Source organism: Fusarium mangiferae (genome assembly GCF_900044065.1).
Source record: "Fusarium mangiferae strain MRC7560 genome assembly, contig: FMAN_scaffold020, whole genome shotgun sequence".
Taxonomy (NCBI): domain Eukaryota; kingdom Fungi; phylum Ascomycota; class Sordariomycetes; order Hypocreales; family Nectriaceae; genus Fusarium; species Fusarium mangiferae.
The window spans coordinates 531,284-558,784 of NW_024573940.1; the positions used below are offsets into that span (position 1 = coordinate 531,284).

General features: G+C 47.6%; 11 protein-coding genes across 11 annotated transcripts; 5 read left to right on the top strand and 6 right to left on the bottom strand.

Moving 5' to 3' along the window:
* Positions 1-333: 333 nt before the first annotated feature.
* FMAN_14540 (uncharacterized protein) lies at positions 334-1,867 on the top strand (the record flags this gene model as incomplete). Its single annotated transcript, XM_041825251.1, has 3 exons — positions 334-392; positions 440-975; positions 1,044-1,867. 3 exons carry the CDS (start codon positions 334-336, stop codon positions 1,865-1,867), a joined length of 1,419 nt encoding a protein of 472 aa, XP_041690651.1.
* Positions 1,868-2,249: 382 nt separating this feature from the next.
* FMAN_14541 (uncharacterized protein) lies at positions 2,250-5,313 on the top strand (the record flags this gene model as incomplete). The annotated part of the gene is made up of 4 exons (XM_041825252.1): positions 2,250-2,555; positions 2,621-2,836; positions 2,885-3,351; positions 3,399-5,313. The coding sequence occupies 4 exons, from the start codon at positions 2,250-2,252 to the stop codon at positions 5,311-5,313; spliced, it is 2,904 nt and encodes a 967-aa protein (XP_041690652.1).
* Positions 5,314-5,436: 123 nt separating this feature from the next.
* Positions 5,437-6,883, bottom strand: FMAN_14542 (putative endoglycoceramidase; the record flags this gene model as incomplete). The annotated part of the gene is made up of 2 exons (XM_041825253.1): positions 5,437-6,465; positions 6,515-6,883. The coding sequence occupies 2 exons, from the start codon at positions 6,881-6,883 to the stop codon at positions 5,437-5,439; spliced, it is 1,398 nt and encodes a 465-aa protein (XP_041690653.1).
* A 794-nt stretch (positions 6,884-7,677) lies between these two features.
* On the bottom strand, positions 7,678-8,694 carry FMAN_14543 (related to reductases; the record flags this gene model as incomplete). Its single annotated transcript, XM_041825254.1, has 1 exon — positions 7,678-8,694. The coding sequence occupies one exon, from the start codon at positions 8,692-8,694 to the stop codon at positions 7,678-7,680; it is 1,017 nt and encodes a 338-aa protein (XP_041690654.1).
* Positions 8,695-9,279: 585 nt separating this feature from the next.
* On the bottom strand, positions 9,280-10,368 carry FMAN_14544 (uncharacterized protein; the record flags this gene model as incomplete). The annotated part of the gene is made up of 1 exon (XM_041825256.1): positions 9,280-10,368. The coding sequence occupies one exon, from the start codon at positions 10,366-10,368 to the stop codon at positions 9,280-9,282; it is 1,089 nt and encodes a 362-aa protein (XP_041690655.1).
* A 1,386-nt stretch (positions 10,369-11,754) lies between these two features.
* FMAN_14545 (putative lactonohydrolase) lies at positions 11,755-13,204 on the top strand (the record flags this gene model as incomplete). Its single annotated transcript, XM_041825257.1, has 6 exons — positions 11,755-11,910; positions 11,960-12,302; positions 12,354-12,461; positions 12,513-12,722; positions 12,769-12,945; positions 12,993-13,204. The coding sequence occupies 6 exons, from the start codon at positions 11,755-11,757 to the stop codon at positions 13,202-13,204; spliced, it is 1,206 nt and encodes a 401-aa protein (XP_041690656.1).
* A 1,745-nt stretch (positions 13,205-14,949) lies between these two features.
* Positions 14,950-16,022, bottom strand: FMAN_14546 (uncharacterized protein; the record flags this gene model as incomplete). Its single annotated transcript, XM_041825258.1, has 4 exons — positions 14,950-15,015; positions 15,066-15,714; positions 15,770-15,926; positions 15,974-16,022. 4 exons carry the CDS (start codon positions 16,020-16,022, stop codon positions 14,950-14,952), a joined length of 921 nt encoding a protein of 306 aa, XP_041690657.1.
* A 4,720-nt stretch (positions 16,023-20,742) lies between these two features.
* Positions 20,743-21,038, top strand: FMAN_14547 (uncharacterized protein; the record flags this gene model as incomplete). Its single annotated transcript, XM_041825259.1, has 3 exons — positions 20,743-20,787; positions 20,834-20,914; positions 20,970-21,038. 3 exons carry the CDS (start codon positions 20,743-20,745, stop codon positions 21,036-21,038), a joined length of 195 nt encoding a protein of 64 aa, XP_041690658.1.
* A 196-nt stretch (positions 21,039-21,234) lies between these two features.
* Positions 21,235-22,235, bottom strand: FMAN_14548 (uncharacterized protein; the record flags this gene model as incomplete). Its single annotated transcript, XM_041825260.1, has 3 exons — positions 21,235-21,781; positions 21,831-22,042; positions 22,095-22,235. The coding sequence occupies 3 exons, from the start codon at positions 22,233-22,235 to the stop codon at positions 21,235-21,237; spliced, it is 900 nt and encodes a 299-aa protein (XP_041690659.1).
* Positions 22,236-22,939: 704 nt separating this feature from the next.
* Positions 22,940-24,322, bottom strand: FMAN_14549 (uncharacterized protein; the record flags this gene model as incomplete). Its single annotated transcript, XM_041825261.1, has 1 exon — positions 22,940-24,322. One exon carries the CDS (start codon positions 24,320-24,322, stop codon positions 22,940-22,942), a length of 1,383 nt encoding a protein of 460 aa, XP_041690660.1.
* Positions 24,323-25,386: 1,064 nt separating this feature from the next.
* On the top strand, positions 25,387-26,945 carry FMAN_14550 (uncharacterized protein; the record flags this gene model as incomplete). The annotated part of the gene is made up of 2 exons (XM_041825262.1): positions 25,387-25,438; positions 25,489-26,945. The coding sequence occupies 2 exons, from the start codon at positions 25,387-25,389 to the stop codon at positions 26,943-26,945; spliced, it is 1,509 nt and encodes a 502-aa protein (XP_041690661.1).
* Between the last annotated feature and the right edge of the window lie 556 nt (positions 26,946-27,501).

Below are 27,501 nucleotides of genomic sequence, written 5' to 3' on the forward strand. Positions count from 1 at the left end.
TGCTTGGCACGAAAATGCTGCGCCAATGGATGGCCTTGTTCGCCAGCCTGATTGTGATGGATGTGCATAGCCCCCGCAATGGCGTTGTTGGGCGTCTCACCGTCCTATCAAAGCCATCAGACCAAGCAATTATTGGCTTACAGGTCTCACAATTCCAAAAGCTGGAAGCACTGCGCCACATGCGAGCGAGCCTGAAAACATCTTGGTGGATGGATGAATCAACCCCAGAAAACGCCTAAGGTGGAGTGTCTGGCTGTCTGGAAACCCGTCACCGACTCTAAGCAGATCTGCTGGTGAATGAAACAAAGGTATTATAATATTTGTTAAGATACAATGGCCGAGCTGGCTCTAGCTATTGCCGGCGTTGCTGGCACAGTCGATGTCTGTATCAAGTAAGAATACCCGAGTCAGACCTCACGGCAATTTCTGACAGTTCTAGGTTAGGGAAATATCTCATCCAGGCCTACAAGGACTATGGCCAGGTCGACAAATTAGCCGACGAGGTGTCGGTAAGAATACAGATTTGCTGGTCTCGAATTGCCAGCCAGTTAGAGATCATTAAAGAACTCGAGAGTGGCATGACCGAGGATCAGCGAGAGCTACAGTCGCACATATTACGCATCTTGCAGTCGAAGCTTGAAACTGCGACAGTTGTTATCTCTAAACCCGATAAGCATGGTAGCTCGAAAAGATACAAGGCTCTGCATTTCCTTAATCTCCGAGAAACCCTCGAAAGCACCGTTGCCGATCTTGAGTCCTGGCAAAAGCGGTTCGAGCCATCGTGGTTCCAAATTATTAAAACCGGCCCTGCTAACACCGAAAATGTGTTGAAAAGCGTTACTAGAACCAGCACACGAGGTGGAGGGGAGCCAGCTCGCGAGGGCTTGAAGTTCCGCGAGGCTTTCAACAATAGCGAGACTGTAAAGCTTGCAGAAAAGGTACTCGAGAACCTTGTAACCCAAGCGATCCCGTATTGTGAGACCGAGCTTGCAATCAAACTGAAGGAGAATAAATATTTTATCATACGGTTTCTCGGGATACAGTTGCGCTGAGGGATGCTCGAGAGCTTGCATCACGCCTTCGAGACTCGGACCCTTCCACGTTCGGAACCTTGAAATGCAAAGGAGTTGTTCAAGTCACCAAGGCGCCTTTGTTAAAATTTGTTTTCAGTGTCCCAGAAGGGTATACCAGGGTCCGCAGCTGCAGGGAACTTCTCCTCTCTGGCATTGTGCCTGATTCACTGACAACGAGACTCAATATCGCGCGGCAGCTTGTCACAGCAGTTTACTACGTACACCTTTACGAATTCGTACACAAGAACATCACGCCGGAGAAAATACTCATTCTAGAGTGTCCAAGCAAAGAGAAGGAGTGTATGCTTGTATGTCTAGCTGGGTTTCAGCTTTTCCGATATGCCGACTCGCCGACAAACAGTTCCAAGGCCGAGAAACGAAGTGCAGTATATCAGCATCCTACTCGAACTGGGGGCAAGACTGTGAAGTATGTCATGCATCATGACATATACAGTCTTGGTGTTTGTCTTTTGGAAATTGGCCTCTGGCGATCGCTTGTTGAATATGATGGTGCTACTACCAGTTTATCCCCAGTGTTTCCTAATAGCCGGGGTTGTCTCTCGGAGCTAGATTCACAGGCCATCAAAGAGCAGTTGATGCTCCTCAGTCGTACCGAACTGAGAATGTGTATGGGTGATATATATAGTACGGTGGTTGAGACGTGCTTGACGTGTCTGGACGAGGGCAATACAGGCTTCGGCGACCCCCAAGACTTTGATAATGGGGGAGGAGTCGAGGTTGGGTCGCAATATGTCGAAAGTATCATGGATCGAATGGGCGCGCTTTGTTTTTAACAATATTCTGTAGGATTGATATATCTCGTTGAGATATCATAAGCTTTAACTATCAATCAATACAAGCTCAAGCGTTTGTTTTCCTTGATTTATTACACGTCTTGAGATCTGCAAAAGCCTTTCATACAGTTGTGATATCCAATGATATGCCACTGTAGTAGGCTATGCTGCGAGCGGAAAAAGCTATATGCGCTCCGAAGAGAAGTTGGAGCTTGAAAGTCAGCCCTCTGCGGCTGAATGATTGCATGCTGACCTTTCCCTCTCCTTCAACAACGCCCGACTGGATTAAGCACGCTTTCTGGACTGGAATGTCGATGCTCTAAAGTATTCAATCAGTCAATCGCGCGTTATTCGAGTACTGTTATAATCCTCGAGTACCAACATGGATAGTTCTCTTTCAGACCTAGTTCATGACTACCAACTAACCACGCGTTACGAGGGTGCCTACACTATTCACTACCATCGCGATCCTGACGCACCCCCTTCAGCCCCTCATCGTCAAGAACGGTGGAAAAAAGTTCGTACTCTTGGTCATGGTGGCCAAGGGGATGTTATCTTACAAACATGCACCGATGGAGGTCGAAACTTTGCCAATCGCGCCGTCAAACGAATTCGACTGGAGAGTGAGAATTCCAAACGATACTACAGACGCGAGCTCGAATCCATAGTTAAGTTTTCCCATGAAAAGGTAAATCAGTGTGCAGTCCCTTGCAAACGCATCGTCTCTCGGCACAGCCATCTAACATATCCCAGTACTCTCAGTATTTTGCCAAGTCCCTCGGATGGTATGCGACATCGAATAAGCTGTACATAGCTATGGAATTCTTTCCAGATGGAGACTTATATGCCTACATTCGCGACCACAGACGTCTGACAGACGATGAATGCAGCCACATCATTAGTCAACTCCTGTCGGGTGTCGCTGTTATGCACGAAGCAGGATTTGCCCATCGTGACGTAAAGCCTCAGGTTGGTTCTGAACCAGTATTTTGGACATGAAAGCTAACTTGTTGGTAGAACATTCTAGTCTATAAAATCCCACAGGACCTCGCCCCAAGTTCTTGGTGGGTGAAGCTTGCTGATTTCGGTATTAGTAAGAAGTTAGGGGCGGAGACGACCGGAACAACCCTGGCTCCAGGGACTCCATTATATATGGCACCGGAGCTCCTTCAATACGACTCTCGGAGCATCTTTACCGACAATTACTTCAAGGCAGACATATGGGCTATAGGGATAACTGCTTTCTTCATTTTGACAAAGAGCGTGCCATTCCGAAGTCAGCTTGCAATATTGCACTATACAGGGAACTTGGAAGACCTTGCAACTATCCTTGTCAGTTTCCAAGTCACTGAGAACGCTCAGAACTTTGTCGCTGAGATATTAAAACCACAACCGTGCGAGAGACCTGACGCAGAAAGGGTAAAGCAACATACATGGATTCGCCATTGGCTGCCAGAAATTCCACTGCTGGGGGCATTCAGCAGGTAAGTTTTGAATCTCCCACTTTTAACCGTAGTACTGACCTTCAAAGGCAGTCTACAATTTCGTCCTGTCGAAGTTCTGTTCAAGATAGCACGGGGGTAACAACAGAGATCTCGACGCTAGCCTCACAAACCGTTTCGCAAAGGTGGCCTGGCAATTTGCATGATCTTGACATTTTGCCGAAGACCCGAGATCAGGTACAGAATATAAACAACATTCCTTCCAGGGTAGGAGAAATGGAAATTCCGATTGCAGAGACACAATGGATTACCGAAAAGCAAAATCATAGACCTGCAAGCATGGGTAATCTGATACGAAATTCACAAAGCCCTGGAATATGGCGAGACGTTAATATTTTACAACAACTCCGTGGTTGGATTGGCACTGGAGATATCGACATGGTTCGGTTGCTTGTAGACCGCGGAATTGATGTTAATGCTCCAGACGAAAATGGCCGAACACCACTGCACCTGTCGGCTACCATTGGCAATGTAGAGATGGCCCGTGTATTGTGTGAAGGGGGTGCAGTCATCGAAACAACAAATGAAAGTGGTCATACGCCACTTCAAGTAGCGGCGATGAAAGGCCATACAGACGTGGCCGAGCTTTTGCTTGAGAAGGGTGCTGATATTGAGGCAAGCGACAACTATGGCGGTTTCACTCCTTTGGGCTTCGCAGCAAGCATGAACCATTCTGCTGTCACGAGACTCTTGCTTGACAAGGGGGCGAACGTTGAAGCAACGAACCAGGTTGGGCATACACCGCTTATTTCTGCTGCAAAGAGTGGTTCCGAGGCTGTGGCAAAGCTTCTACTCAATCACGGGGCTCATATTGAAGCAACCGACAAATCAGGTGGTACACCGCTTATCTGGGCTGCGAGAGCTGGGTCAGAAGGTGTCATCGAGCATCTTATCCATCATGGAGCCAACGTCAATGTAAGCGAGTACTCAGGCTTCACACCACTGCGCGAGTCCAGGAAAAAAGGCCATTATGGTGTTGAGAAGCTATTGCTTAAAGCAGGTGCTCGTATCGATGGCAGCAAACCAGAATTGAGTTCGTCACTCCATGAAGCGGCACAGCACGGTTACTACGATCAGATGATAATTCTTCTGAGGCGGAGAGGTGCAATCATTGAACATAAGGATGACTTCGGACGGACACCACTGATTCTGGCTGCAAGGGAGGGACATATGGACACTGCATGGTTATTATTTAAGTATGGGGCCAACATGGAAGCATTCGATCACTCGAACCATACTCCTTTGATGGCAGCTTCAGACCAGGGAAGAACGTCCATGGTAATCATGTTGATCAGAAATGATGCAGATGTCTTGGCGCGAGATGTTGAGGGCAACACATCGATATCTTTGGCTTCACGAAAAGGACACCTTGGAACGGTTGCATGTTTGTGTAATAGCACTTCAGTCAATCTTTCCAACAATAGTGGCGAGACACCGCTGATTTTGGCTGCTAAGGGCGGTCATGCAGAGGTGGCCAAAAAGCTACTTGACGCTGGTGCCGACATCAACGCCAGTGACAACCAAGGATTTACTCCGCTTATCGTGGTTGCAGAACAGGGGCATGTAGAAACAGTGAAACTTCTGGTTGAGCGTAAAGCTCAACTTGACAGCACATCACTAGGTGCGCCTGCAGCCTTGATAGAGGCCGCCAAGGAAGGCCATGAAGCCGTGGTGGAGGTCTTGCTCGAAGAAGGTGCCGCAATCGAAACTATGGATGCTTCAGGGGCTACAGCGCTGGTTCATTCTGTAAGACGTAACCACGAAGCGGTAGTGGCGCTTCTGCTCCAGATAGGGGCGAATGCTGAGGCAGAAGACGAATATGGCGAGGCTTGCTTGATGATAGCTACAAAGAACGGCAACAAAGCTATAATGGATCTACTCACGCAGCACGGGGCCAAGAAAAGCTGGTTCTATTACCGTGCTCGTATGTCTTTAGGCTACTAATATCACTCACTTATCTTCTTTACGGTGTACGAGTCAGCGCCAGTAATACCAATGAACAATTTATATAGAAGGCGAATAGGGCATGGTAGTCTAGACAAAGACAAGGTGAAAAGGCTAGAAATCTCATTTGCTGGAAATCTCAACATATATCTCCATTCCCTTTTTGAAGACCTTGGATGTAAACAAGGCGAGGGTGCGATCGTCAGGCTTGTATTGCAACAGGCTGCCACCAGGTAGAACTCGAACCTCGTACCCGTTTGGAAAGGTAGAAGTAGGTAAAATGATCTCAGTCGGTGCACCAATGGTAGGATCGCTGGTGAAGTTCAGCTTGAAGATACCGAATGCCTCATCAAACCCAAACGAAGTAGGCGTCCCCGCGATGGCAGCCGGGTAGGCGCGACTGTAATGCTTCTCCAGCTCTGTATATGGCTTGCCTGATGTACCATTATACAGATTCTCGTATGCCCATCCTATCCAAGACACCATGTTCGCGTCTGTCGTAGTCATGGCTTCCGCAAGGCCAGCCATCTGCTTATCATCGCCCATCCAGAACGTCAACTCTGTAAGAACGCCGGCAGTCTTGAGTCGAACATTATCTTTTTGTCGGTTGTAGAGTGTATCCTTTAGCGGGCCCAGCTGCGGGGGATTATAGTAGTGAAATGAATGTACTGTCTTGGACCCGTCACCGAGAGGTACGTTGTTGAAGCCTGACAGAACATCGAAGGTAGTACCCTCAAACCAGATAAGCGTATCATTGTCAACCGTGCGTATCTGTTTCGATGCTCGGTTCCAAAGACCCTCCAAGTTTTTGCGATCCGCAACACCGGGCACGAGAATTGTTGGGTCGGCATATGTGTCGCCAGCCCAAGGTTCGTTGAGGAGATTGTACCCCACGACATTCGTAGTGTCAACATACTCCGACGCCAGTTTCTTCCAATACGCGGCGAATGCGTCTCCAAGCCCATCAAAGTTGTTGTAAAGTCTCCCGACAGCATTTCCAACGGCCACGGATAAGTAGCTCAGTGACCAATCGATGGTACCGCATTGGGATTGAGGCGAAGGAAAGCCGTCACCATCAGTCGTGAATGGCTTGAGCTTCTGTGGGAATGGGAACCTTCTGAATCCCGGAACCCAGTCCTTCTTCACGAACCACTAACTTCATGTTAATTAATGCAGGACTGTAGGGCATTTGCTTACTCACGTCAGGTACACCATGACCACAAAGTTGTTTAGCCAGTACGTCTTGGTGCACGTCCACCAGCACATAGATGCCGTGTTCCTCTGCCAGTTTTGTCTGCTTCTTCATGATATCCAAGAAGGTCTGGTTATACTCGCCGCGAACTGGCTCAGCACCAGCCCAGCTATGACCCAGCCGGACAATATTCAGCCCCAAGTCGTGCATATTCTGAACATCTCGTTCGCCGAATGATGAGACACCCGGAGTCCATTCAAAAGGCCTGTACCACGGTGCCTCTTTCATAACAACATTGGTTCCGTGAAAGAACCTAGTTCTTCCATACTCGTCAATGATCTGATGTGTATCCTGATTCACATGCTTGATCCGGGCCATGTTTGGATGAGACTTGTACCAATCCTCTGCATCTTGTGCGAATACGCTTGTAATTTGAGTGCACGATATGACCAAAAGCCATACCGCTACAGAAACGTAGAGCATGTTAGTGGTGATAGCTGTATATCGATCGCCTGGGAATTTTGCACCAGCCCAGGTATCCAACAGGTTCAGCCACAAGACAATTGACGAGAAAAATATGTGAAGTCCGCCTGAAGCTAGAAACTAATGGGATAGCTGGTACTTCATTCTCATTTTTTTAAGGAGATCTCTTTCATTTTGTCGATAAGTACTTCGTGTATCTGAGCTAGCCGCATCGAGTAGGTGTCACTTAATAGAACCAGATATTGTTACATGCAGGAGGGAAAAGCAACCTTTCTCCACATCCAGGTTGGCATTTGCTATCAAATTCATCTTAAAACCTGATCTACAGTACCAAGTAGGGTTGGGTTAATGCCCAATTGAGGCTTGAATTGTCACTCGTGATCACCCTCAATGCTGTTGTACCGAGGTTCACTCAACCGCGCCCAGCACGTGAGAAGAGATGCAGCGAGTTCTAATTTCAATTGGGTTTCCACCTTTCAATTACAATCAGATGTCCATGAAAGAGCTACGTTAACTGCCTTCAAGTGAGGGGAAGTATCGGGGCTCTCGCTCGAGGTGGCTATCGCCCTACACCTATTATTATCGCCGCCGCAGATTGATCTCGACGTCTTCTAGCATTTCTAGTAACGTGTAAAAATTTCCGCTTATTCTCAACCGACGAGTAAATGTCTTCCCCTGTATTCTGCTCATTACTCCTGGGAAGTATGCAATTCAACAAGCCTCTCCGACAGCTCCCAGAGCTTTCGTTCTGCTTCCTCATCATAGATCCACGCAGCGTGTCCCAGTTCAGGAGACGTTGGCTCTACACCCGGCCTCACCAGTCTCTCTTCCACAAAATCAGCCAGATACTTCCCACCGCGTCCTTCCCAATCCTGACTGACTGCCGCATAGACAGTCGTAGCAGCACCTTGAGCTTTGTTCCTCAAAGCATTCTTGATGGGTCCATCCAAATCGATCGTGCTGAGGTCAATATACTTACCTAAGTTGGTGAGTATATATCCAGGATGCACTGACAAGCCATGAATGCCTTGATCTGCATATCGCCTATCAAGCTCGGATGCGAAGTAGATGTTCGCTGTTTTGGATTGAGCATATGCGAGCCATGGATTGTAAGCCTCTTTCTCGAAGTTGTAGTCATCCCAGCGTATACCACCAGCGCGATGACCCTTTGACGCAAGGGAGATAACACGAGATTGGAAGGAAGGCATGGTGGCTGCAAGAAGAGCTGTCTTGAGAAGCTGGAACAGAAGAAAGTGTCCAAGATGGTTTGTCCCAAATTGGGTCTCGAAGCCATCTTCAGTTTTACCCTCAGGAGTAGCCATGACTCCGGCGTTGAGGATGAGAATGTTCAACTTGTCAACTTTGGCCAGGAAGTCTTTCGCCGCGGTTTGTACGGAATTGAATGAGTCAAGTCTAAGCTCGATGCCGTATACAGGTGCCTCTGACTTTGCTTCCGGCCATGAGACAATGTCTTTAATGCCCTGCTCGATCTTCTCTGGAGATCTTGCGGTGATGTAAACCGTAGCTCCGGTTGCATGGAGAGCTCGGGCGGTCTCGAGACCGATGCCTTGATTGCCGCCCGTGATAAGGACGACTTTGTCGGTGAGTTTGTTGAGAAGGCCCTCATCTTTGACGATCTGGAGTGCTGTGGGTCTTGCGTCCCCGGGACCCTGGGGGTTTATGTGAACTTGAGCGTAGCGAGACATGGAGGAGATATTATAGTGATTGTTTCTTAAGCTTCTGAGTATGAGACGAATTGAGGATAGATAGAGCCTGTATACATGCTTCTCATGACCTCTTTATAATTCTCAGCTTCCACCTATTCTCCAGTTTTTACGGTGTCGATAGTGGTAATCCTGGCTTGGTCATCAGGCTCCGCGTCTCGGCAGTTCAGGGCACATGGGGGACGCATGATCATCAGCCAAGGCCACGATTGAAATCAGATACTATTGAAAAAATGAGACAGTAGTATCAAACTTCAGGGGTCTAGTTTAGAGTTTGTAAATATATGATTGATTGGATGATGTGAGCCATTTCGCTTACCCGATATCTCCGGACTCTATCATCACGACTGGCCCAGTTTAAGCGATGAAGTGGCTGATATCAGCCACTATTCCATGCTTAGAAATCAGGAAGAAGGGGATTTAGCTTCAACAGTAATAGTGTAATTGCTGCGATATGGTCATTGGACGAGAACCCCTGTCACGCCCGAATAACAATCACGCCCGAGTGATAGCTCCATACTTCGACAATGGTAATGCAGATTACAAACGCTGTATAACTATGGTATCTTAGTTGCCGTACTTGGCGAATTGTACTTCAGAAGACGCCGACGATGCACTCCCTCTCGGTACGTGCTGCAGATCACTCGATCCTTCTCCCTCCAAACTACCTCTATCATGTACGCCATGACCCGGATACCGTTCGCTACGGACTGATATCTCAGTTGTCTTGACCAGACTCGACTCATTGCCGAATACACGATGACTCTCTTCACCCTTCCCAACACGAACCTCGTACTCTCCAGTGATTGTTCCCTGAGGCCCAGTATGTTTCCGCCGGTCGCGATTCAATGTCTCCAAGCCTACATCATCGTGGTGGGTGGCATTGTGACTGCGACCATAAGAGCTCTCGTTCCTTCCGCGGGTAAGTTCGACGAGACGGTTGAGGATACTGAACTCGAGCTTGAGCTTGACGCTGTATACGAGTGGTTTCCACGCGGTCTGAATGTCGAAGAGATTCGCGAATTCGAGGGCGAGAATGGAGACGTCGAGAAGGATGACGAGGACGTTGACGATGAGGAGATGATTCAGTACCATGCGTGTTTTGGTGTTGCCGACGCTCTTCTCTAGTCTGAGACGCTTGCTTGTTTCCCAGACGTAGAGACCCGAGATGATGAGTTCTTGGACAAAGAAGACGCTAAGCTGGATCTTCTCAAAGACCTCATATGGCTTTTGAAAGGGCTCTGGGTTCGATGATCCTACACCATAAACAAGGATGATTACAGGGAGATGCAACCAGGTGGCATTGGCGATGATCATGTACAACACCATCCTCAACCTCTTCTGATTGTGCATAACGATATGCAACCTCGAGTACAAAACAACAGACTGTCCTGTAATCATGGTACACCACCCGATAAGTATAAGCGTCGAGTAAAGATATTTCTGCGCCGACAGCGACAGATGGAGAATGAGGTATCCCGTTCCATTGAAGGCGATGCCCCAAGTGGCGATGACCAAACTCCAGAAGTAAAGTCCGCTTCGTCTCTTGAAGCTGCCGAAGATGTAGGCATTGAGCTCGAGGACATTGTAGAAGGCGATGCTGATAAATACGCAGATCACGATCGCGACGGCGCCGTTTTTGGTGTTGTCGGCCATGTCATTTCGGTGCGGTGATGGGACGGGGATACAGATCGATCGGCAGACCAGGGAATAAATGAGCGAATTGAATAGAATGAAAGGAAGCGATACGCTGCTTTAGCAGTAACTGGGTTAAAAACGACAGAACCAACAACAATTTGTTGGCTGTCGGTGCTGCAAAGGTCTTAAGTAAAACCGACAACACCATCTTTTCTCAACCTCCTTCTTGTCTCCCTCCAGTGGCGGTCTCACCATCAAGTTTCCTCCTTCCATATCACGCAACTGATAAATTCCATGCTAAGCTCATTTGGTGACTGGATCTTTTGCTCTGATAAAGTTCAAGGTTTGGCAGTTTTGGCTAATCAAACTCAAACTCTATTTTTCTGCATGTTGGTTCCATCCCTGCCTCAGCTGTTGAAGGGGTGCATGGGGTTGACTACAGTTGTGCTGCGATCGCCATCTTTTTACTCCGTAAAGAAGAAGATCAATATCAAGGGTATCGCTACCAATGCAGTGGTAAAGATGAGACGAATCCTGAGATCTGACATATCTGCATCCGTGGTTCTTCAAAGTGAAAAAGATCGTCATTTCGCTCACGCATCATCTCGGAAAGTTCCTTCGCCATATGCCGTAAGAGTGCGTCACACCAGGTTTTCACACCTACTCGATTGAGCAAGTCGTAATGTTCACAGCAGGGTCCTTTCCCAAGCGCAAGCCACGATTTAAGCTGGTGTCGAAAAGACCTCCAATCGCAATGCTTTCCTTCGCACTCGTGTCCGTTATTCAGCGGCAGTTTCGGTCGGCGATTAATAAAAACAACCCTTATTGTTGGGACATGTGCCGCTGCCAAGGAACGGGAACCACATTATGTAGTTGTGGCGTGGCTGCAGGTTACAGGAGGTTGTGTTGGTTGTTGGTCGTCGGTTCAGTTCGATATTGATTCCAAGACCCCTGTAGGCAGGGTTCATCCCGATTCTTCCAGGGCAGTTCCCTTCCATTCTCCGAATCAGCCCTGTCCGGAAGACATGCCCAGATCCCCGAGTCAGTCTAGAACTCACTCAATCGTAAGTTATTCTTCCCCTGCTCAACGGACCAACATCTGCTTTCCCTCTGTCTCCCAAACTCTAAACATGCTAATCTCCCCACATTCTACTACCCCGATCCCCAGTGCCGAAGCGCTGATTGACCCGCGTAAGCCGGCGACCCACGCTAGCTTAAGCTTAACGCTGCAGATCTTGCACGTTCTTGGAGTACAACGCCGAGACAACCCTCGTTAATGCCTCGTCGCTGTCATTTCAGGCGGAGATGATGAGTTCGCAGCGACTGATTCATTGCGCATATTAAAAGTGTCTCAGTCAGCTCCATCCTTTCTCGGAGACCTGTCACACCAACCATTCATTCGTCATGCCTTCTACCATTTCTGTACTTGCTGCGGGGGTTCTCGTGCCCGTTTTGGGCGCCGTGGCTGCTAAGCTTCCTTCTACGGCCCAGATTATTGACCAGAAGTCGTTCAATGTCTTGAAGGATGTGCCGCCTCCCGCAGTGGCTAATGACTCTCTGGTATGTCACTGCAGCCTTGTCGCTGATTGGTACTAATGATTGTGAGTAGGTTTTCACTTGGCCTGGTGTAACTGAGGAGTCTCTTGTTGAGAAGCCTTTCCATGTCTACGATGAAGAGTTTTACGACGTCATTGGAAAGGACCCCTCTTTGACCCTCATCGCAACATCGGACACCGACCCAATCTTCCATGAGGCTGTCGTATGGTACCCTCCTACTGAAGAGGTCTTCTTTGTGCAGAATGCTGGCGCTCCTGCTGCCGGCACTGGCTTGAACAAGTCTTCCATCATTCAGAAGATTTCCCTCAAGGAAGCCGACGAGGTCCGCAAGGGCAAGAAGGATGAGGTCAAGGTCACAGTTGTTGACTCAAACCCTCAAGTCATCAACCCCAATGGTATGTCAGCCTAGCAATCCGCATTGGAAGTTGACTAATTTTCTGCCTCAGGTGGCACTTACTACAAGGGCAACATCATCTTCGCTGGTGAGGGCCAAGGCGACGATGTTCCCTCCGCACTTTACCTCATGAACCCTCTCCCTCCTTACAACACCACCAGTGAGCGGTAAACATACTTAGACGATAATATTTGAAGCTAACCTGAGTCAGCCCTCCTCAACAACTACTTTGGTCGTCAATTTAACTCCCTCAACGACGTCGGTATCAACCCCAGGAACGGTGATCTGTACTTTACCGATACCCTCTACGGATATCTCCAAGACTTCCGTCCTGTTCCTGGTCTGCGAAACCAAGTCTATCGTTATAACTTTGACACTGGCGCTGTCACTGTCGTTGCTGATGACTTTACCCTTCCTAACGGTATGTCTTTCGTCATGGTAGAGTACACGTAACTAATTTTGATCAGGTATTGGCTTTGGCCCCGACGGAAAGAAGGTCTATGTCACCGACACTGGTATCGCTCTCGGCTTTTACGGTCGCAACCTGTCTTCACCCGCCTCTGTTTACTCGTTCGATGTAAACCAGGATGGTACGCTGCAGAACCGCAAGACCTTTGCTTACGTCGCGTCTTTCATCCCTGATGGTAAGGCTCCTCTGGCCCGTTGCATTATCATGTACTGACCCCTCTAGGTGTTCATACCGATTCCAAGGGCCGTGTTTATGCCGGTTGCGGTGATGGTGTCCACGTCTGGAACCCTTCTGGCAAGCTGATCGGAAAGATCTACACCGGAACTGTTGCTGCGAACTTCCAGTTTGCCGGTAAGGGAAGGATGATCATTACTGGACAGACCAAGTTGTTCTATGTTACCCTGGGTGCTTCCGGGCCCAAGCTGTATGATTAGATTTGTTTTTGACACATACAAGCATTATGTATTGAGCTATATCCACAGGCTGTGCTTCAAGCCTTGCGATTCTTCTACACATATTAATGGATCATCGCCTTGATCAAACTTGTAACCATTTGGCAAAAGTTGGCATGTACATCAAACCACAAGATATCATCGCGTTATTCTTAGTCATGATCAGTAGCTCAGCAATAATTCGACTTTGCAAAATATCGCTCAATGTGACAGATATAATCAAATTTGCGCCTGCAGCCGTAAGATCCTGGAGGGCCTCTTTTTGCTTCTGTCCAATGATCTTCACGGAAAGGCACACGTCTAGATTATCTGCTTTAGCTCATCATGGCTGCACCAAGAATCGGCCTGGATTGGCGACTCCAGAGTTTTATTTATCCGCTGACGGTTCCTCAAATATCCTCACAGAAACATCATTTGTCCGAGCATCTAATCCCTTCATATCACTTTACTTGTGAAAAACGAACTTCATCTTCAGCACGTCAGGATCCGCGGGGATCTACGTCTAATTCCATATGAGGGCTTGCGGAACAGGTATGAGATCAAAACTGACACCATTGACTTTGATGTCGGTGGACAGAGCGTGGAAGGCAATACATGCCAGGCGCTGGTCAACCGAAGTTATGCAAGTACTACTTGGAAGACGGCTCTGCAACCTGAAGGCTCAGCGGTCTATACCTACAAGTGGATTTATAGCAACTTCTACTCTCTTTCTGGGTAAACATCTAATAAATTTAATCGCCAGCTCAGGTATTTAGGGACAGCTTACTCTTTATTCGCCAAGTTCATGGTAAGTAAACTCTAGCTTGGTCATACTTGTAGCAATAACCTCCCTCAGACTATAGTTCATGATCTTGTTCTGAACTACAAGCCAGTTGAAAGCATTAATATTGTCTTGAGTTGACGAAAGTTCCAGAAGCGGCATGGGATCATGGGATTCCATGTCCTAGAGTGTCGCCCAGCTCTCAAATTTTACCTCAGAGAAGTCACAGAGCCAGGACCATTCTGCAATACTATTGCAGGTTTGGCATAAGTAATTTGCAGATTTGCACTCTGCCCTGGATCTATCTATAATTCTAAGCAATGTCTTGGCGCAAGGTAACAATAGGTTCACTTAGTAGCAGGGACGATCAATCTTTGACTTGGCTTGTATCCTTTGATCGATTTGGAGCTTTGTGCACGGTGGAGTGGAGATGGTGTTAGATCGGATTGTGTGGGGTGGATACCCTAGATTAGGCTCAGGCAGCTAATAAGACCCCAATTACACGTAAGGAAAGAAGAGCGTAGTCACTAAGATAAGCATTTGTATATGACAAAAACATGCGACGAGGTGCGGGAAACAGGCACTGAAATAGCGTTCACTAACCTAACCAAACTCATGCAAAGGCCATTTCCATTTAGTGCTTCTCCTAAGGAATTGCCATGGCCAGATTGGGGGACGCATCGGAACCTACCTCAAGCTCTGATTTAGTACGCTCTACATCACTGATAAAAAGGGTGTCTGCTCGCACCCCAGCTGATAGGGCACAGGGTATTGGCCTCAGCAGGTTCACCAGTAGGTCAATAGATAACTCAAGAGAAATATCTCTGTTGCCTCAAATACTTTCACACTATCAATAAAATGTTCTCTTTTGGTCTAGATAATGTGCCACTTGGATAGATCTCACAACTTCAGTACCCCGACGGCTAATGATGTGTATATTCATCTCGATCCAACACCATTTTTTTATCTACAAGAGATCCGAAATATTGGCGCCAGCATCTTGGACGTTAGTAGCCCATTTGCCAGGAGTAGTCTGTTCAACGCATCAGTAAACGTCGCTAGTAGAAGTCTGAACTAACTTACCTGGAGGTAGAGAACACCATCTTCGATTACAGATTCGTTGTAGTTCCCCTTCTTCAATGCGCTCACAGTACGAAGGGCGATCTCAGCTTTGCTGACGACATCAAAGAACCCTTCTTGAAGCATGTCATCACCCGGAAACTTCTGCGACTCTAACTGCGAGACAAGTCCATTGAAGTAACCGTGAACGGCATTGCCAAAGTTGTTCTCCCAGTGCTTTATGAGTGTCGTGCCAGGCCTTTCGCTCTCGGATTTGAGCGCTGCGTAGTTCTCCTCCAGCCGAGGGTCGAGCTTGACAGGTTGACCAAGGATCTTGGCAACCTTGGCTTCGATCTCGCTCTTGTTAGGATACCAGTATTTGGCAAGTCCTTCTTCAGCAACGAAGCTCAGTTTGTTTCCGCCACTGATAGAAGCATCATTGAGAGCCTTCTTCAAGTTGTTATCAGCAACAGCCTCGCTGATGTTTGTGCCTAAACCGGTGGGAGCGACGAGGATTCGGAGCTTTCCGTCCTTGATATCGCAAGAACAGTATTTGAAGGTCGCGGAAGGGTCAACTTCGATGGTCAGGACGTGAGCGGAGGCAAGGGTGTTGACGTTGGACTTGATAGACTCCTGAGACCAATCAAGGCAGGTCGTAGCTCGAGAGATGTACCTGTAACGTTATCAGGATCAAGGTGTAGACAAAAATGGGGATGAGTTAGACGTACTCGTTAAGCATACTTCCAAAGCTGTTCTTGGCATATGAGGACTCTGCATACGGGTAAATTGACAAGGGGTCAACATCGATGGTCCAGGATACGCCCAGGAGAGCCTTTGAGAGCTTGGCTTCCAGGTTTGGTTTCTCCTGCTCAAACTGATCACGGACTTGTCTGAATCAGCGGGAGAAGGCACATGTGCATGTCTGTACTTACCGTTCTTGCGAACCATCAGAGATAGTTTATCAGCACGAGGGAGCGACATCTTGTCAGCAAGATCACTGATGTTTGACACAATGTTTCGAAAGCTGTCCATCGGGAAAGATTAATAGTGCAGCGGATGAGCGAACTGGTGTGATGGTAGGTGACCTAGATGCAGACTTTATAGCCTGGTGAACCCAAACACGAAACCATGAGTATTGGTTTGACGCAGAGGAAAAGGCAACGAAGATCATAGCCCAATGCAGGAATCGCCGTGAATGAACCAAAGTTTGCCTCCCTGTCTTCGTCTCTAAAGAATAATACCGGCCAGAGGAAAAGGAAGACGGCATACATACCTGGACTGTGCCAGCGTGCGCTTCTGGAGTCCTCCGGGAATAGAGCTAGTGACGATTCATAAGGCGACGAGGCGGAATTGATCCGCCAAATAACCCTAGTATAGGGCTAGCCTGCAGCCACTTTTCACTAAGTCGACGCGCTATACCCACCGTTCCGCGGGCATCAATGGTAGAAAGCCTCCGCGTCTGCCGAACTTCCGCTCACATGCAGTTGGATGAGGTTACTAAGGCTAGGATAATCGGAACTCTCGGCAGGTAAGTGTATTTGGGACTTCGGTACCGGTTACAACTAGCCAAATCCGTATAAGAAGCCACTCATCTATCTCGTATGTATCGATGAGATAAGCCATCATCTCCTACGTGTTTGAGGCTGAAAGATACTCCGTTTCGCTCCTTGTCTGCCACACTCATCACGTAGACCTGTACAATCTATGCTAAGTATAAAGCACACCGCTCCCGCTTCGCAATTCCGAAGTTGAGAGACAGTGCTTTTAAATAGTATATAGATGAGCTCGCTGGCCGTAAGGTCGGGCTTTGGGCCACTGATACGAATGATAAGACCGTGATATTGCGTCAGGAATTGTTCCAATCGGAATCAAGCATTGATCCACCGAACCTTGAGCAAGCTTTGTTGAAAATAGTCTAACACGTATTAGGCATGCATTGCGATAGATCGAGCAAAACGGTTCTGGATAGGGCTTAACTGACAACCATGGCACTCGTGGCAGAAGATACATGGCTGGCGCGCATCGAAATCGCCGATCTACCAGCAAATCCAGTCTCATGTTTTATTCCTTCCCTAGCGCGGTAAGGGGTATCACGTCAGTCGCCCCAGATTCATCAATCATCAAGGTTGCCAAGCTTCGTCCCTGGCTAGGCTATCTCCCCTTCTCTGTATCCACCAAAGAACGCCACATCACTGAATATCTGCACATTCCGTCTAGGCTCGATATCGTTTCACGTTGCAGGGAAGCGGTCGTGAAATACCACAGCGAGCTTAGTTGTCTCTGCGGATTTGAGCTCCCACCCAAGTCAGATGGAGTAGATCATTCTAATCTTCTGCTCGTTGAGGGCAAAGCGAATCACAGTGTAGAGGGAATCAAGTATGCGGGCTAGTCTTTATTATCCCTTCCACGCGCAACTATTCCGCCGTAACCACCAAGCGTGCATCAGACCCCTTAGCCTTGCACTCGTTCACGTTCAAGGGAAAATGCCGCCCGCTGGTGGCGCTTCAGCTCTACCCGTATTTGACACATGAGGCCGATAATTACCTCTTTGGGCTCCTCCCACCTCAATTGCGCTTTGATATCTCACATCGCACTATTGGGGGCTGGCGTGGTGCTGATCAAACTGTTTTGCGGGCGCTCATACGAGCTTGACTTCAGTCGGTCTTCGTTCGTGGCCGTGGCAATTAGCTTGTAGGCGTTCTTAAGTCTACCACTTACTCTACTGGTTCCAGCTTGTGGATACTATCGAAGACGACACATACCGGATACCCTCGATCTAGGGGTATTTAGTATACCTCTGCCATCGCCTCGAAAGTGGAAGCCCAATGAGCAAGCTTGATAGCGACATGCCAAAACATCGGATTCGAATCTCAGGCGCTAACCGGCTTCTCGGCACACCCGCATTGATGTCAGCGCACATCACCTACTTGAGACGTCAATCTATGGCTTAAATTTGACCTCGAATCCACTGAAGTTGACGTGACTACTGTTTGACAGTCTCAGAGCGCGAGCTACTTCTTATCTACCAAGCTTGCTTGGATTGACCGAAACGCTGAAGGCCGCCTCTTTGATGAGTATATCTCCAAACTCCACGTTACCCCGGAATCCGACACCTTCAGCCGTTGCCTGAATGTTTCTCTGACATTCTGCACAGGGAAGGTACCAAGTTCGCCCTCTATAGACCTCGGCAGCTGGTCCCTTTCGTTGGCCGTAACCCTTTTCAAGCAAGATATAATTACCAAGATCATTTCAACCACCGGAACCTGGGATAGAGAACAAATTGCATAAGTTCAAGTTGTCCTTCATGCTTAATCGAATTGAGGGTTCGAAGCCCTATTCCATGTAAAGCGCCCTTGTACTAAAGATGATTCCGAAAGCTGCGGCGCCACTACCTGTGGTATGATTCGCCGTTGGGAGCACCTCGACAGTATATGCGTAAGCGTTACTGTAGTAAGTATTGATGTAGCGAGCTGTGATACAGTTCTAGAATGTAGCGTTCTCGCCTTTCCAAGTAAAGGCAGTAGGTTGCACCTAGCACTACAAATACCCACTATCTGTTCACCGGCTGTGATGCCGGTGCCAACAAAGAAAAGGGCCGTGCCCGAACTGGCGCCTATGGATATTGCTTGATTGAGTTGCAATGTCGTGGTAGCGCGGTAACCAGCACTGAGAGGCCGAGGGTCTTAGAAATTGTTGTCAAGCTCAGATATCGGAAAGTCTCCGGCCGGGATATAAGCTTCTCCGGAATTCTGGTCGAGATAGCCCTGTATATTGACTACCTGTAGTTACTAGAGACTTAATGACACGTGGGGATCTCGAGCCTCCTGATTAGCGGGGATTGGTTTATCCGGACCTTGGTGTTCATGTCTCAAACTGATCCCTATACCCATCTGAATACCCTCACCTTCTGCTACAGGCGTGACTCAGTATCGATCTCCCCTTCCTTCTTGACTATAGAATCTTTTATACTGACTATTTCTTTTTAGTAGAGTTTTACCTTTTTGACTTATTTATAGCTATTTATAATACAGTTTATATTAAATTTAGCTGTTGTTTCGTAAATAACTACAACATTACTCCCTACAGTTCTAAGTAGGTCAGTACTCTACTATTCTTAAGATGAACGATATTTTTGGTCTCTAATGAACCAATTAATTGACGATGGCGAGGATGGCATGCTACATGCCACGAGGGCAATGGACCTCTCTTCACATCTAGACAGCACACTTAATAGATCAGCAATCCAACAGATAGTTCTGGTTCAGTATTAAAGACTTGACGGACACTTTGAAAAGGCCAGAGATTTTAGGCTTTTGTCCTCGGTTCAGAATCTCATACTTGTATATATGCGTTACGAAATTTGATGAATCAAATCTACTTTCAGTACTTACTACCCTGTACACTGAGGTAGATTCTTGCTTAAATCCTACTTGTCTTCCGTAATCATCATGTCACCTCTATGTATGGAGCTCATGGGATCGCGCATAACTAGTTGATCGGGTGTTCAGGTTTCAACATAAACCAAAACATCGTATTTTGTCAACGAAGAGCCAGGTATACACAACCCACGATGACACGTCGGTGCAGATCGTACTGGTGAAACATTAGCTTGAGCAACCTCCAAAGTTTAAATCGTTTGACAGGAATCACATCTGCACGGTAACGTTCAAATTGGCCCTAGAATGAGTAAGGAAAGGGCCAACACGACTCTCCCGTATAGAGTGCGGCTTGCTCTAGCCTCATATGGTCATTGTAACCGTGTCACTTGATACCATAACTATAGCCTCACTTCAAAACCAGCGGCAAAGAGGCATTTTCAAGGCGGTCTGAATCGTCTTCGGCTATATTACCCGGAAAAATACTGTTCCTCCCCACATTAGTGAGTCGGTGTGATGTCGTACCCCCTGTCAGGAACAAACCTTATTGACGGTCCCTAATAAAACCATGAATTACGTCTGCGTATTGCCATGCGAGATTTCTAGCTACCTTGCTGCGTGAATTTCTCCTGTACATGGACGAGCTTGGCCAATTATAATGATTACGAACAGAAACGACAGAAAACTGGAAGCTTAACATCCACTACAGGGCCTGAACTCATGGCTTGCAAGGGACTGAAGTGGATACTCCAATATGCAGCTCTTCGTGTTGACGACGTTTTTTATGGGTGATTTAAGCTTTCTGAAGCTTGAATCTGTCCTTGATGCAGTCCAATGGTCTACGCCTGCTTTTACATCGCCTGAGGCTGCGTTGAAGCTTTGGTCGCGAACTTGATTATCTATGCATGCTTGAATGCAATGAACCTTTGGCTGTTTACTTTATTTCTTATGTGAGATGATTTGACATCCTACTGACTTCTATGTTATTACTAATTCAGCCAGCAATAATTATTACTGCTGGATAGCTAAACTGTTACGTTTTAAGCTTTGTAGGGTGGAGCTAGAAGCGCTTTCAGAAGGTCTTTTACTTCTCTATTTGTATCTGCCGATAAATTCAGAGTACTAGTCAAACCACAGACTAGGTGTTTAATAACACTATCAGTCCCATTTGAGATACTACTTTGGATAAATAAGACATGAACTTAAAATCCCAAGAATTAGATATAAAAGAGTATTTCAGTTAAGTTACTGCTACTAAGTCTTTATTTCGGTCTTGATTTCATAGCCTCTAACTGCATCAATTTTTTAGATATACAACCTACACAATGAAGCTGACCCTTCTCTTCTTCCTTCCAGTAGCTTTGGCTGCGGTAAGTGATTATGGTCTGAGAGGTGACATCTGTCTAATATTAATAGAATTGCTGGCCTCCCGCTCCGAATGCCAGCGATTCTGGTCGTTGCTACTGGGGTACAAGCGCCTTTGCTGCTTGCGCTGCAGTATGTATTTTCCCCCTCGCCAACGAGCTTTGCTGATATTGATGATTCCTCATAGAGCTCTCCATGCACTGGCAACGGAAAACCATGCACACTTCTTGGAGGTGGAGTTGCAAGCTGCACTTAAGGAATTTAGGGGCTATCTTTCGACAGATGGTTATACACAATCTTGTTCAGAGCCATGGGAAAATGGCGAACTCATCTCCAATATCAAAAGGGTAGCCTGTCATTACAATATTAAATGAATTACCCTCCCTTCGCTTATCTTTCTCAAGTGCATCCCATCTTGGTCGCTGTCTATCTCATGTCCAAATACATATCACTCACATCTCATGTCTCGAATTCGTTGCATCCAGTTCAACAGGAGGATACTGCGGCGGCGGCGAACCATAAGCCAAAACTGATCCCGCGTTCTTCGTATCCTCCTTCGTCTCCAACTCAGCAGCCGGCGGTGAAGCCCTCTTTCTTCTCCTCCAGAGATAAAACGCCGCTCCAATAATCGCAAGCCCGACTACTCCAACCCCAGCTCCAATACCAGCTTTAGCACCAGTCGATAGTCCCCCGCTCGAAGATCCGTCTGAGAATGATTCACCTGTACCAGTCTCTGCTGGTGCCGAATCTGTTTTTGTAGATCCTGTTGAACCAGATGACAGGCTTAGATCTTTTTCGCGATAGTTGAGCTGGATCATTGGTGCGAAGATGGTTATCCCATCTAGAGACACTGTGCTGGTTTCATCTGTCACTGTGGCTGGGAGGGTGAGCCAGTTGAGAACTGTCTTTTGGTTCGAGCATGATGCTACTTGTAATGATCCTCTCGAAGCGATGGTTGTGCATGTTTGTGGCCCTCCAGGTTGCGCGCATGTATATCCACTACTACGGTCAGTTCCCGAACCAAACAGCAGTCATCAGGCGTTCTTACGATGGACAGCATCCTATGACCCTCTCGTCATCTTGTATCGAGAACTGGAAATTGAAGTTTCCGGTCTCTGGGCCCGTTGCGGTACATGCTTTTTCGTAGCCTTGAGGACACTCGAACGCGGGAGAGTAGAAGCCCCAGCCATTCACCGCATTTCCAGCCGAGATCGATGATTTTCGCGGCGGCCAACAGTCTGTATCGTCTAGTACGCCTTGCTACAGGGTTCTGTCAGATCTAGTTCGACGCGTCAAGGAAACATTGACCTACCGTGTTGTCCTTGTTATCCCCGCACGTCTGGCCTTGCCAGGCATTCGTGCATGTCGTGCAATCGGTCACTGGCACAGTACATCGATCAGGGTACTTCCACTCTGTCGTGAGAGGACCCAAATTCGTTCGCGCGCTCGGCATAGCGGTCGTGTTATCGATGTTTTTGTGGAGGATAAAAGAGGCGAGGCGAGATCTTCAGGTCAAGAAACGGCGAAAGATAAAAGAATTGACCAAGGAGAGAAATCAGAACGCCTCAGCTAATCCATCATCCCTGTTAGTTCCGTCTTACTGCATCACACCTGTTTCCCTTTCGAGGCGCTGTAGGCTTACTTGCGTCCATTTCATCAACGACGTGGCCAATAAACAGCATTGTTTCTCATTTCAAGCTTTTCTGCCCAATAACAGCCAACGGAGGCTGTCATCACCATCGGGATTGTAAGGGCGTTGCCGTTCTGGTGAAATTATGGCCCCCAAATGCCGAAAGGATTTGGATAACCTTGCAGATACGGAACCACATGGCTGACTTATGTTGGCTATGTCTCTCAGCCATTCACAAGGATATCTGTCAAAGAGCCAATCGTAACAGCATCTCATCTCCCCATCCCTGACTTGCACGTCTCACTGGGCTGATTCGAAGGCTATGCTGGATCCTTCAGTCATTCGTGCGGCATTCAATATTAGGTGAGCTCCATTCAATATTCGACTGGGGCTATTGAATTAGGACACTTATCACTAATCATCAAAGGATTTCGCCTGAGCCCGCCATTTGCGCTTTGTCGCTAGAAATGTTCAAATCTCCCAAGCCTCGACCTGAGATACATGAGGAAGTGAGGCAAGCCTGTAAATCATCCCATGTTTGAAACATTTACCGTTATAGTATGTGAATTTCCAGGAGATCGCTGAAGAGCCCCAAGAGAGATACGAAGACGATGCGCGGCATCACTGGAAGGGAGGCTGATTTTCTGCGGTAGAATATTCCCCGAAGTGAGAACACAGTCGCGCAGTTGATGCAGGTAGTACTCCTCTCCGTACGAACTGTAGTATCCATCGACGCAGTCCATTATATTTCCATATCTCTGCTTATCCGTAGAGCTATAAATACTCATCCACGGTTTCAAGTCCCCAGATGACGAATCCGCTTCTAAGCCGAAGACTACATAGATCCGAGGAGAGATAAAGGTCTTGGAAGTATCTGTTAGCTGAAAATTGAGAAAACCAGTGAACTTTTCGCTCCTGTCCGTGACGAATTCTTGACGCAGGGTATCCCATAGATCTGCTGGCTTCGCTGCGAAAGAAGCGAGCTTGAATCCAGGACAAATATTGAACTGCGACGCAATATTCATGTCGAGGCGCCTTGCCAAGTCAGTGGAACCAAATGACGTGACATGTTTTCGAATAAAGATCTTGTGGCGTGGACCGGCCCATAACAGAGAATCTTGTGTTTCGAATAGTTCATAAGGTCGGCTACGGACAAAGCCATCCGCCGTCTTTGTAAGGTAAACTCCAATCTTCGACGCACTCCCATTGTCATCCGGTATTATGCACGCGAGGTTGAGGACGTATTCCTTGTCCTTGCTCTCGCCAAGAAATGTCTCCAGTCTGAGGCCCTTATTCGTCATGCTATATTCGTGCCCGTATCTCATCGTTGAAGCGCGGCGGAGATTTCGACAGTGTGCGAACTCGGAGGGCGCTAGAGCGAGGATACCGCGAAATCCTAGCGGCCGAAATATCCCTAGATATTTCCCTTCGTACAAACTGACTTTCCATGCAAAGATAGAGAGGTCAGTTGTTTCTTTGATGATTTCCTCTTGAAGTCTGCCAAAGGCTTTGGTCCCTTCTCCATAAAGCATTGGCATGTTGACACCAAAGATCCCGAGGAGGCAGTACGCTAGATCCTCTACTCTTGTGGTCTCTCGGTTTGCTGCCCATGACATGCGCTTCGCAACTGGTATGGTCTCCAAGATAGCATTGTTTTCGAGAACTGCCATGTCGATACCGGTGATGCCTGAGATTCTGCCTTGAAGCTCTGCTTTGGTTCCCCGGTAATTCCAAGCACTGTCGTAAAACTCAAGATTTCGTGAAGCAATCAGTTCCTGCAGTGTCCATCCTCTGGTAAACCATCTACAAGACGACAAGCCAGAAAGCTGGTCATCCTGCGGACCGCGATGAAGGTCCAAATCTTCGAGGTGAGCAAAGCAAACTTCTGACAGCTTGTACCAGTTGAACATGGAGTTTATAGCTTCAGCCAGCTCTGCGCTGCTCCTCTTGTCCACACAGCAAGTGTCGACCTATGCGTATGCGATCCCTCTTTCTTTCGCCAATCTGCAGGTGTGTATGATCTTTACGTAGCCTTTCTTTCCCTTTTCTTGGCCCTTCATCATGTCTTCGAATGTGACTTCATCCTCACCCCAAGTATGCGACAGAATCGCATATGGAGTTGATGATATGTTCCTGTCCTCCAGGGCGATTGTCGTTGTATTGATAAGCCACATGATTGCACTCAGCACAAGTTCGGAATATCTACAAAGCCACAAAAGTTTATTTGGCTATATTTCAGGCTTGTGTCTCTTTCTTGGCAAATTTATAGTGACAGCTTTGCAACAGGTTGACCTCAGAAGCGGGGTTAGATTCAGCTGACAGCTGAGGCATTTCAGGTCATCGGAAAATAGTCGGCATGATGATGACCAAAATACCAGGCCTTGGCTGCACCAGCATCGATCCGATCTCACACACTTTGACTAGCTATATGAGGAGCTTTGAAGTAATCTGACGGTTGCAGGCCATCACATTATTCAGGGTAGGAAAGCTAAGTATCGACCTTGTACGGAGCACGAATCCATTAGGACTGATCGATGTAACCTCATATCTCCAGAAAGGCAAAAAAGCAATATTACCGCAAGAAAAACTCATTCTGCAGCAAATACGAACCAATTCAAAGATTGTCTAAGATTAGCAAGCATCGTGGAGAGTTGCCAACAATGGCAAGTCACAGCGACGTCTCTAGCTTCCAAACTTTACCGCTTTCCAGGCTAGCGCAACCACGAACTCATCGTAGCCGAGATCCCTCCATTGGCTCCATTCAATTAATATGAGGTAACAAGATCGATTCTATGGGTCCGGAATTATGAAGAAATTTCGGTGGAGAGCCAAACATGGACTAAAGATGAAGTCATAAGGAGCGTTCCCCAGGATCTCCATCTCTTGGCTGTTAACTTGGCATTTCTAAAACTACAAATATTCTTAGCCAAGAGATCTAGCCAAGTAGTTTCACTTGGCGAAACGATCAGAAACTATGTTTGCTGAAACGGAAAGATCTGAGGTTGCTCGTAGCAATGAGTCGTCAGGTATGTTGCATTTGAAGTGATGATGAGAGGTGAGGTGCTAATTAAGATAGAGCAACCGATAATTGTCCAATGGAACGGCCCAAATGACCCTGGGAATCCCTATAACTGGTCCCGCAAGAAGAAATGGTTCGCCGTTGGTCTTGGACTCTTCGCGACGTTCATCTCGATGATGAACGGAACAATCATCACTACAGCGCACGAAGCAATTGGCGAGGACTTCAATGTCAGCGACGAGACCTTCCCGCACTCGTATTGGCCCGTGGCATCATGGGGATTGGGCGGTGCGTTGTTCTCACTGGTTTTGCTTCCGATCATGGAAGACTTTGGAATGAGACTTGTGTTTCTTGTGGTGTACACCGTCTTCCTCTGCTTTCTCATTCCCGTTGGAGTGGCGCCTAACTACGCGACCTTGATCATCACTCGCTTCTTCAGCGGTGGATGCTGCACTATTCTCGCGAATGCAGTAGCGGGCATAATCGGAAACGTCTTTGCTACTGATCGAGCTCGAACAATCCCAACTGGGTTGTATATCATGATCTACCTGAACGCCAGCAGTCTTGGACCAGTCATTGGCGCTGCTATCTTTCAATTTCTGCCCTGGCGATGGATAGGCTACATTGAACTCATCTGGACAGGTGTTTTCTTCCCAATCTTCATCCTGGCCATGCCTGAGACGCGAGGCTCGGCGATCCTAACCGCGAGGGCAAAGAAGCTGCGGAAGCAAGGGAAAAATGCGTACAGCCAGAAGGAACTTGAATCAAAGTCGATTCTACACGATATTTGGACGAGCATTCAGCGACCACTCTACATGCTCTGCACCGAGTCGGTTGTCTTCATCTCAACTATCTGGACGGCGTTTAGTCTGGGAGTGATTTATGTTTTCACCCAATCTGTTGAACAAGTCTTTACTGCTCTGTACGGATGGAACGCTATTGAAGCCGGCTACGTTCAAGCAGCCATCGTCATCGGAGAAATTCTCGGCTTTGGTCTTTGTGTTCTGACAAACAACTGGTATTACGCTTCTGCGTCACGCAACAAAGAAGCGCCTGGTACACCCATCCCCGAAGCTCGACTCTATGCCGCCGTAATCGGAGGTTTCATCGGCGTCACGGGCGGAATGTTTGTCTACGCCTGGACAAGCTATTCCTCGGTGCACTGGATCGGACCTGCATTTGGACTTATGCTCGTTGGACTTGGTACTGAGGCTGTTGTCGTTAGTATCGCGAACTATCTGATCGATGCTTATAGCAACTATGCTGGGAGTGCTATTGGAGCTACAGTGTTGGGTGAGAACTTGGGCGTCGCGTTTTTGCCGCTTGCTTCGAGCAGTATGTATACGAATTTGGGCTTTCACTGGGCCAGTTCGCTGCTGGGGTTCATCTCGTTGGTGTTGGCAGCGGCGCCTATTGGGGTGTTCATCTGGGGCAAGGAGATTAGGGCGAGAAGTCCGTTTATGAAGTCTGCTATGTCGAAGCCTATGGAGTTTGCGATCTCGCCCTCGGAGTGAGGGGGTTAGAAATGAACGATACATAGTAGCTACATGTAAATTGAATGAGACAATGTTATCGCATGAGACAATATGTCACATGTATTTGAAGGATTCAAGGTACGCCGACGAGATAAAATCGTGAATCTCTTCGACCTGCCAAATTTAGCCGTATTACTTCGTTTGTCTCGGATCAGTCGGGTCCTTTTGTCCTTGGCCCCAAATCCTTCTCACGTTGAGTCATTCAACCCCAACATGTGCAAGGTTTCAGCAAGCCACTTTCTCTCACATTGGCTCGCTTGGTGATTGAATTCACGCCGCTAATTTACCGATCTGATAAGCAGGATCTGATAACGTGCATGATAAGCGAGTGCTCCAGACAAGCGAGTGCTCCAAAAATCCCTCAACCTACACTATCACTTTTCAATCAGATATTTCTCAACAATCCAATATGCCAGAGTCTCCAAATGAAGCTAAGATTATTCTTGCCCTTCAGGCCCTCCAGAATGACCCAAAATTAAGTCTTAGAAAGGCCGCAGCTATATATCATGTTGACCGCTTTGCCTTAAGTCGCCGC